This window comes from Coffea eugenioides, chromosome 3 (genome assembly GCF_003713205.1).
Source record: "Coffea eugenioides isolate CCC68of chromosome 3, Ceug_1.0, whole genome shotgun sequence".
Classification (NCBI taxonomy): domain Eukaryota; kingdom Viridiplantae; phylum Streptophyta; class Magnoliopsida; order Gentianales; family Rubiaceae; genus Coffea; species Coffea eugenioides.
In genome coordinates, this window is record NC_040037.1 from 7,179,431 (window position 1) to 7,190,236 (window position 10,806).

The 10,806-nt window shown below is 35.4% G+C and overlaps 1 protein-coding gene across 1 annotated transcript; it reads left to right on the forward strand.

The window, feature by feature from the left end:
• The first annotated feature begins 7,068 nt into the window (after positions 1–7,068).
• On the forward strand, positions 7,069–9,322 carry LOC113764438 (GATA transcription factor 1-like). Its single transcript, XM_027308340.1, has 2 exons — positions 7,069–7,458; positions 8,446–9,322. The coding sequence occupies exons 1-2, from the start codon at positions 7,240–7,242 to the stop codon at positions 9,091–9,093; spliced, it is 867 nt and encodes a 288-aa protein (XP_027164141.1). The 5' UTR covers positions 7,069–7,239; the 3' UTR covers positions 9,094–9,322.
• Positions 9,323–10,806: the final 1,484 nt, after the last annotated feature.

Here is a 10,806-nt window from a genome sequence, read left to right on the forward strand (position 1 = left end):
TTTTGAGTCCAGTGTGTTTGGATTGTAAATTATTTGAGATATTTTTACTGTAGCACTTTTTGTGATGTGATGTATGTGAAATAAAAAAGTATATTGAAAATTGTAATGGTAATGTATACAAATAAATTTGGACAAATAATCTGGTGTTTGGACAATAGGAAATTTGAAATATTTCAAATTCTGTATAAGCTTATGAATAAGGATATAACTTATAACAAAACTTGCAACAATAACCGGTATTCTAAAGAGCCATAAGCTTTCATACGGAGGTTCTGAACTTGATTTCAATGTAAGCTTCTCATTTTGATCACTACACCATGGTCTCCAACAAGCTTTTCACCTGGTAAATTATAAGTTAATTAATTGTGTAAGCAAAAAAATGTAGAATAATATGCAAAATCCATACTATAATCACACACCAATCACGTGTGTAAAAATGTCGTTAGCTTGATTCATAGTGAATTATTCCGAGACAAGTTTGGCAAGGGATTTTTCACAAAAAGAATTCTTCTATGAACACATTTTCTAATCATCTTTTTATCTCATATATATCAAATCGCTACAGTACATTTTCTACAAAAAAAATTGCAATCCAAACACACATTTTATATATACCTCTATCGATTACAATACTATTTTCTTTTCTTCTTTTATGAGTCTCTCGGCATTTTTGCAGTTCAAACTCTTTTTGCTCCTCAATCAGTAAAGCATACTTTTACCATGCTTTTGCACCATGTTGCTCCTCCAACTTGCTTGCTTTATTTTAGTGTGGTCATTTTAGACTACGATAACCAGAGATCCTAACCAATCACCTGAGAATAAAATTATTTTCATAGTGTTTGCTAACATAATTCAGAATTGGCTTTAACCATTCAATCATGCATAACCTACTCAATTAGTTCCACTAAAAAACTAATCAAATATACAAACTAATATGTCAATCGATCAATCAACTTTCTTAGAAGGTGAAATAATAGAGAGATAAAGAAGCAACTACCACCAAAATCAATTATGCTACTAAATACATGTATATCAAACAATCTATAATATTCAACACTAATAATGAAGAGTTGCACATGTTATTCCAAATACTCCCAGTAAATCTTCTTCTTTTTTTTTAACAGATGCCTCATCCCTATTCAAGCAAAACCATACAATTTAAATTATAAAAACTAACTTAGTTTGTTCAGAAACAGTAATTTAGAACTTAAATTAGAGTAAAATATCACATGTGGTTTGGAATGAAAGGATACAATCTAGAACAAAAACTATGCTTTAACAAAATAAATCATATCAGAAACCCAAAAAAAAAAAGGGGGGGGGAAGAAAATGCACATCAATGTGAACAACCAAGCATAGATTAGGCCAAACATGGTGAGACAGGGAGTAAAGCAATAACAATAAAAAAAAACTGCACATATACTGGAAGCCGAAAAGAACCTAACAGAAAAAAGCAAGAATGTGCGGTTGGGACATAAAACTTATATTAATTAAATCACTAATTTTCCTACCAAGAAACAAAATAATAATTTAGTGTAAACCAAGAAACAAAATAATAATTGCTAGTTTAACTCCTCCTCCTTATACAAAATGACCCCACAATGTTTAATTGAATCAAAAGACTTTTGAGTAATTATAGCAAAACTAAAGCTTTAAATAGTAATACTCTCTGAACATTCTCGCATTCTCAAAATACCTGTAAAGGGAACATCGATTGTTTGGTCAAGCACACGTGGCCAATTGAAGAAGCCCAATTGAAGCTCAGTTCAGTGGATCCAGTCTCTGAAAGGTTTTATTGATAGGCCCAAGGGCTTAATAGGAAATGAAACTCACTGATGTCGCTCTCAGCATGAACGTATAAAGAAAGGCTTCCAACTGGTCTCAACTCTAAGCTCACTCTCAGCTCTTGCAGTCTCCTTCATATTGTGGGACGTATGATTTGCGGGCTTGGGTTCAATTGGGTAATGGGTCACTCTATACAGCTAGACTGATCTTCTCCAAAAATTCCTAATTTCTAGCGAAGGTATCTGAAAATTAGTACCCAGAAATGATTAAGGCTCATTTTTTTACTTTTTTTTTTTAAAGAGTAAATCTTATATACACTGACAGTGTATACATTATCACCATTTGATTCATGACATGTGTGCAAATATTGAACTTCAAATTCAATTTTGTGTAGTTGTCATTCATCCAATGCTGATAGTGTATACACTGTGTCAGTGTAGGAAAGATTAATCCTTTTTTTAATAGTTTTCACTCACTGACTTACTAATGACAATTCGATCTAGTGACGAGAGGAGGGTCGTTAAAGGCTTCCGTTACTATCAAATTCAATGTTTAAATTAAATATCTAACTGTTGGAGATAGAAAACTTGTAAACAAAGATAAGAGAGTTAAAAAATAAATGATAATGCATGCCGAGTGTGGTGGGAGAGGGGGAACATTTTGATATGATCACAAAATTAGATCACAAAGTTAGCGTCCAATACATGATCAAATCTAAAATTCTTGCTTTTTGGCTTATTGCAGGCGAAAATAAGATGCAGTTCTTGCTCTTAGTAGTAGTGTTTTCTCAAGCAGAAGCGATTTAATGTTTTAAGACAATATCACTATCTCAATATTCGGCCTTATGGAAGTAACAATTGGCCTTATAAATCGACTATTTTGGTCTGACTTGGCTTCGTTTGTACTGTCAGCAAATACTAACAATTTCATGATTTGTTAAAAAACTGACGATGGCATTTTAAACAAGGGTTAACATCTTTGTCAATCTGATTATTTTCCCCTATTTTATTGCTAAAAAGATAGAGGTTAAGGGACATGATCTCCCCATTTCAGGAGAATCCAAGAAAATTGTTTCTCAAAGCCTAATCGGGGAAACAATTCTGCATCTCCGCGATATGAAATTTGATCGTTTTGATGTCAAACCTTTTACGTAGTCAAATGAGGCTGTAGTTCACCTAATTTAGTGGAAATTAAGGATATTCACTCATTGTTTCTTCAATCATTAACAAATCATCGCTCAACATGTCCAAATTGTATTGGAGGGAGGAAAAACTGATTGCATATGAACACGGCACAGGGCACATGTCAACGAATATAATCAGTCCGAATTCTCACACCAAAACCTTGTAAAATTGTGCGTAGATGATTGACTTGGATGGTAAAATGTGAGAGATTGTAAAAAAGAGATTCTGAATTCAAGATTTCTACTTATTAGAAAAAAAAAACCTTGTAAAACCCTTTTTTTTTTTATTGTGTGTTGGGTTGATACACATCAACAGCCTCGTAAAACCCTATTTTTTAACCTTACATTTAAATGTGATTTTGGATCTGTCGAAGGCGAAAGCAAGCAAACAAGCCGATTACGTAGATTGGACCAAGTGCAATGAAATGTACACATGCATCGATATTGCAAGATTTTGCGCAATCACATTTAGGTAACATGAATGCCAACTCTTGTACTCTGGTGAAAACCACACATTCAAGAATCCCAGCATTAAGCTTTTATGTGTTACCTGTGTGAACCAATGACTAGATTTATACATAATGGGATTAGGCACATTGCAAGTATCCAATTCCAATTACGAACAGGATCATTTCCTTCAATTATACTGGCTTTAGATAGCTTGTGAAACTATTAAACATGATGTTCAAGCTTCAGCACCTTCTCAAGTGCTCCAAGTTTTCTCTCTGTCGCCAAATTTAGCAAATAAATGAGTTAAGAAAGTGGTAATAGAAATAGGGCAGTGCCGTCCCATTATTGATTTTCTTTTTCTCTATTTTTAAACAGAAAAGGATGAACATGAAAAGAATTGTGACTTAAATATGCTCAATTTTTTCAGAACTCAATTCCTTCGAGCCTCAACCCGTGGACAAGTTCTTTCTTTCCCGATCTGCTTTAGAAGGAATCTATACTAGGGGTGCAACTCAATCGAGAAGTTTGACTCGAGCTCACGAGTAGCTTAGTCAACTACTTGATTTGAATTATAAGCTCGACTTACTCAAGTGAGTTTTTGAATCAAACTCGAGTATGTATATCATACACTCAAAAAGCTCGTGGAGCTTTGTCAAATACTTAATATAATATCTAATTAATATATTATAAATAGTTAAATTACTCGAGCACGTAATATTTACTACCCTAATCATTTGTTGGGTTCAACTATCAAGTCGCGACTTCTCGAACTCTATTGAGTAGAATTTGAGTCCTTCTAATATTATGTCAAATCGAGCTCGAGTTTCATTCAAGCAACTCGCTCGAGTTCGAGTATTGTCACTAGACATCATACTCAAACTCAACTCGTATCACCGCTATCCTATACTTTATATTTGAGAAAAAAGGTTATTAAAAAAAGGAACAAGTAAACAAAGGAAAAAAAAAAGTTGCTTGAGTGATTATGTAGCCTACACTCCGGGCACATGTGCACAAGATCTACGTGATTAATCTATAAAGGCATTGAATACAGCCGCGAAGAGACCTATTTTGTATCCTTTTCCTTTCTTTCATCTAGTCACATTTAATAACCATCAACTTTTATACTTTTTCTTTCTAAATTACTTTTTTTTAATAACCATCGACTTATATACTTTTTCTTTCTAAATTGCTTTTTTCTTCTAGATTTTTCTAACGGGTGTTCAATGGGCACTTGTTAGTATACCTAGATCACACCTAACATATCATATGAATTCAAATATTAACAATTGTTACCCTATTTTGCATTTATATACTTTCTGTAATTAACATTAGTTTTCTAAAAGAGTTCGCCCACAAAAGGCACACCTAACATATCATATGAATTCAAATGCTAACAATTATTACCCTATTTTGCATTTTATATACTTTATGTATTTAAATTAGTTTTCCAAAAGAGTCCACCTACAAAAAGAAATTCTAAATCACGATATTTCTAAATGATAGATATAAACATAGGAATCTGTAAAATTAAAGAGGAGGTAGATATATTTCAAAGCGATAGACACAATATATGAGAATTTCTTGGGTTATCCATGGACTCTTTTAAGTAATAGACATAAACATGAAAATTCCTAAAAATTATTTTTTCAAAAGAGTTCGTCTAAAAAAAATGATTCTAATTCACGACATTTAGACACAATCATGAGAATCCTTTAGATTATCCATTAATGTGTTTTGTGTGGCTTGTTTCTATCCCTTAAATCGCATTTCGTTTAGTATAGAATTCTCCTTTTAAAAATATAGAGACATAAACTCCATCTTGTATACCTCACAAGCACTCCAAACAGTGTATTTTTATATAGTATGCTACTTTACACAAGACCTTTACTCCTGTTGCATGTGACGGTCACATGCCAATTGGAGTGGTTACAACTTGCAATTGCATCTGCCCCAAGCCAGCCAGCAGTCCTCAACTACTTCTCCAACTTGTGACAATACTGAAAACGTGGGTGGACCCGAGCAACATGCGACCCGTGGGCCCCGTCAAAGAGAAAATTCAATTCATGCATTGATGAATAAATACCAGACAAACAAAAGCATCAAAGCAACAAATTAAATCATAAATCTTTTTTTTTTTTTTAAATTTTCAAACTTTGCAAAATCACCGCCGCCACGTGCGGTGTCGAGATAGTCAAAGATTATTCAAAACATTTAATGCGTGACACGTGTTGGGAAGTCATTCGTTCGAATGACGTGTGAATTGGAGTTTTATTGGGAGATGGGGTTTAGCTATTCGCATCGGTGTGGTCGTCCGACCGTTGCGTAAGCGGCCCGCGCCCTCTTTATCGCGTTGGGGACTCCATCAAATTGACGATAATGGCCTCAATATTTTCTCATATTTGCGGTCATACCCTTTAGTATTATACTACTAGCCACTAGGTAGAGATGTTAGATTATACCATTAGGAAGTGTACAGGAAAAATTGGTTTTCACTCTTTTGTTGTACTTCTTTGGTACTCCAAAAAAGTGTAGTTGTCGTTCAAGAGTTTGGTGTTCTTTCACTACCCTTTTCACATCTAGTTTTCTTTTCAATTTTTTTTTGGTGTTCGGTCCCTTGTTGTTTTTTTATGCCCTACCTATATACCAAACCAAAATAAATCATGATGGGTAGGTTTAGAGGTTGATTTGAAGTGAAGTGAAAACATATAAAATCAAGTGGAGGTGCTTAAGGAGAAATAAAATTGAAGGTTGAATACAAAGTACTACACTATCTCCTAATAAAATGAATTTAGGAATTAATTGTGCAAATTATATCGTTCTTGAGGAAGAAAAAACTAATACAAAGAATTATAAATATATTTTTTAATAATTTTTTTCATCTCACGTACATTATATCAAAAAAATGTGTTATAGTATTTTTTTTTCAAAAATTAGCCCAAAAATTTTTTTTATCCGAACACACTTATTCAGCTGAAAAGTCTTCCCTTTAGCTTGTTCAATATTCTCTATTTTCACTATTTTGTTACAAAATTAGTTGACATTTTATGTATTTTGTAATTGTTGAAATGAATTTGTACTTGAAGGAAAAAAAAAAGAGGAGAAAAATGAATTGGTACTTGTTCTATGGTTACTTATAGAGTAGGTTTTGAGATGTGTTTGATATCATATAATGCAAGGGAATTGGTTGAAATATAACAAAAATTAAATTGAAACCATTAACCTCTCTAAACAAAATAGGGCGCAAATGAAATGGTCAATGTAAAATTTTCGTAATCTAACAAATCCAAGTTGGACTCAGATTTTGAAACAAAGGATTAATAATAAATAACATAAAAAATGCACTTATAATTTACTCACCTTTTTTATAAGAATAATTACATTATTTTTTCATGATAAATGTTAAAAAGAAAAGAACAAATAAATATAAACCACCACTTCTCAAGTCCCCCCTATATTCAACAACGTTAAATATCAAGAAAATCCCAAGCCCCAACTTGCTTCCAAAGTACCAAAGCCGTCAACACATTTCCTCGAAGCCCATAAAATAAAACAAAATAAAAAGGAAAAAAAAAGGCCATACCATACTTAGAAAATTACAGCAAAAAAATAAAGAAAAGGAAGCCCCCAACCCCTCAACAAACCATAGTAAAAACAGAGCCACCCCACCTCTCTCTTTCTCTCTCTCACAATACAAACCTAACTCAAACCAAACTCCTTTGCCCCCATTTGTGGGTATCATCAGTTTCGTTCCATCTTCTCTCCCTATTCTCTGCAAACCCTCAAAGAAAAAATAGAAAAAATCTCCAGAAATTAGAAAAAGAATGGATGCTTTGCACAACCCAGATGTTGCAGGAGCAGCAGCAGGTTGTTTCATGTTGGATGGTGAAGACGACCTTCTCAACTTCTCCTTGGACGACGGTGAAGAAGAGAAAGAAAATAAAAATCCTTCCCCTTTTCTAAAAGACCCTTATTCTTTTTCTCCTTCAAATACCCTCATTAGCCATCAAGATGATGATCTCAGCCGTTCACCTTCCTTCCCTGTAAGTCTTAATTGATGCCTGTGCTATGCTATGCTTTTGTTAAAGGTTATGTTCTTGGAGCCCAGAAAGTCTTAATTATGCCTGAGTTTGCCATGAACTCGGCCGAGTCTGGGCGGTTTGCATGAACTTGGTGCTGGAAATGCTGTGACTCGGTTTTGCCGCTGAGTTGACTCGGGCGAGTTTGGACTGAGTTGTATTCCGAGTCTGGCGGTTTTGGACGGCTTCTGTATATATATATATGCTCTAAAATACACGAGTGAGTTGAAATGCTTTGAGACGTTAAGGGTATTTTGGTAATTTTGTGAGGTAACGCGTGATGGGGGCTCCTTTGACTGAGAAGAGTCCGAGTTTTTGACTCGGTGGAACTGGAAAATGGGAAACCACGAAATTGGACAAAGGATGGCGGCCAAGGGTATTTTGGTAATTCTGTTTCTGGACGATTTGCCCTTAGAAACCCTGAGCATGGAATTGGACAAAGGATGGCGGCCAAGGGTATTTTGGGAAAGAAATAGTTTTTACGCGTCTTTATTAGTGAAGCATGGGCTGTCACTTGGGATTTTTCTGAGCTGGACTAATTAAATGAGCATATAACCGGACGAATATTTTCGGTGCCTGTTTTAGTATTAAAAGACAACTTTGCCCCCACGGAATATCCTGTCCCCCTGTCTGAGTGAGGGTTACCTTCTTTGGAATTTTTGACGTTGTCGGTACCCTTTACAGAAATTTGATTTCCCATGATAATCAAAATTCCTTAGTAGTGCTGCAACTAAATAAGTGGAAATATAAAAAAAAAAATTTACATAATTTCTGTGAAACTGAAAATCGAAAATTGTTCATTTGTTGGAACCTTTTGATGGATGTATTACACTGAGTTGATTCTGTGGGTTGACTAATGAGCTGACTTAACTTAGTCCTTTTGGGTCTGCTCAGTTTCTTGAGGGATGGAGATGTAGTTCTGATTATATATTGTTGTCCCATTTTATTCAGGAGTTTGAGGAAGAACTGGAATGGTTATCGAACAAGGACGCATTCCCGGCAGTGGAGACATGCTTCGACCTTCTATCTGAGACCCCGGATTTTGATGGATTGAACCACCAGAGCCCGGTATCCGTGCTTGAAAACAGCAGTAGTAGCAGCAATAGCAATGGTAGCAATGGCAGCGCGGTAATGAGCTGCTGTGGGAACCTTAAGGTGCCCAGTAGTTTCCCTGTTCGCCCGCGTAGCCAGAGAAGGAGGAGAAAACGAAGATCAGGTTTTGGGGACTTGCCGAGCCAGGAATGGCAGTGGTGGAATCATGTGAATATTAAGAGTAACAGGCAGGAAGTGGCATTACCACCAGTGCCAGTGAAGGCAAATACTAGTGCTACTATTGGGAGGAGATGCCTGCATTGCCAAGCTGATCAGACCCCACAATGGCGCGCAGGCCCAATGGGGCCGAAAACTCTTTGCAATGCCTGTGGGGTGCGGTATAAGTCCGGGCGTCTTGTGCCTGAGTATCGCCCTGCTAGTAGTCCTACATTTTCGGCTGCATTGCATTCGAATTCTCATAGGAAGATAGTTGAGATGAGGAGGCAGAAGCAACCAGGAATGGGAGGAATCATGGCGAACGGGAGTTGTGGATATAGGGTAGGATAGGGATGGAGTAATGCATTAAATTTTTTTCTGCTTTCTTCCTTTATTTTTTTTTTAACATATAGTTAGGTTAGAGCTTAGGGTCTGTTGTAATAGCGCTAGACGGTTAGAACCATTTTTATTTTGCTTCCATCAAATTCCAGTAGGGAATTTTGACTTTAGTGTGCTTGGTTATGAATTAGACTAGAAATGAAAATTAAGATGTTATGGTTTTGGTTTTTGCCATAGTTTATACCTTTCATTGGCTTGCTTGCTTGCGTCGAGATCATGAGTAAGTTCTCATTCTCAAGGAATTGGTGATGCTTTAATAGGAGGAACATGTTTATCAGAATCAACCCCTCAGTCTGTTTTGTAAATTTGCTCGAGGTTATTGATCTTGTTTGCCTTTTGGAAATACTGAATTTAGATAGGCAGTGAAGCTGAAGTTTGTAATTGGTGTCAATTTTGTAGCATGTTTTGTGACTTGAATGATGAATCCTAATACATGTTGTGATAAGTTGATCAAATACTTTTAGTCTTTACCATTCTTAGTAGTCCAGCCTAATGTCAATTTTGGGAGGCTTCTTGCTCATATTATGAATTGTTTCCGACCTTGATAGCTCAGATGATTGTGGTAAATGAGTCTAAGAAACTCTTCCGTCTGTTGCATGGGCATGACTCTCATTCTCAAATCGGCGTTTCAAGTTGAGTTGCCTTACATTTGTTCAGTCTGTTTTTGTAGTATTAGGCTCTGCTGTTCACCGAAACGCCAGGACGAAGGGTTTAGATATTTCCCAGGTTTCCTGCCGCTAGGTAGAAAGTTGTTGATCACTGGATCATGCTGGTGGGATGCACCTCTGTCTTTATCCTTTGCGTCATGCAATGCTTTATGGGTATGCCTGGTTTGACTGCAAAATTGTCGTAGATGATACGTTGATTTGAGTATTGGAACAATTCACCGAGTCATAGAGAGCAAGTCTCATCCACTCTAAGACACATTTTTTATTCTGTAAGAAGAAACAAACATTCAATAATGTGTTGTTGTTATCCTTTTGAACGATTCTTTAAACTCGGACCCGAAAGGTGAATCAAAAGAGCTTGTGGCTTGCGGTTCAATTAGTTCGATCGGTTCAATTTCGATTTAAAAGGTTTTATCATTTTAAAAATTTTAATAATATTGAAATATTTTTTAAGAATAAACAAGGGTTAAAAACAAAAAAATCTCCTGTGATATATCTAATATACAGAAAAGTCCCTTGTGGTTTCAAAACGTACAAAACGACATCTCATATTTTGAACTAAATTGTACACTAACAAAATTCGTTAAACTTAACGAAAATGACGGTTTTGGCCGTTAAATTTATCGAATTCCGTTAAGTTTACCGAATTCCGTTAAGTTTAACGAATTCTGTTAGTTTATAATTTAGTTCAAAACATGAGATGCCATTTTGTATGTTTTGAAATCATGAGGGGCTTTTCTGTGTATTAGGTATACCGCAAGGGGTTTTTTTTATTATTAATCCAATAAAAAAATTAGTAAAATTCGAGAGGTTCAAAACCAGAGATATACTTGAATTTTTGACCGTATTTTACTAGAGAGGTTCAAAACCGTATTTTACCGACTCAACTGATTGATTTTGACCAGATTTGATCGATTTGCTTGAATTTTTGAATTGACGATTGAATTAGACCAGAGATATGACCGGTCTTTCAAAACATTACAAATGTATGGAGTCC

Bases quoted from the DNA above. Each gene is read 5' to 3' on its own strand.
- LOC113764438 (XM_027308340.1), top strand. From the start codon at position 7,240: ATGGATGCTTTGCACAACCCAGATGTTGCAGGAGCAGCAGCAGGTTGT. The intron at 7,459-8,445 runs GTAAGTCTTAAT...CATTTTATTCAG, and splicing joins GCCGTTCACCTTCCTTCCCT to GAGTTTGAGGAAGAACTGGA.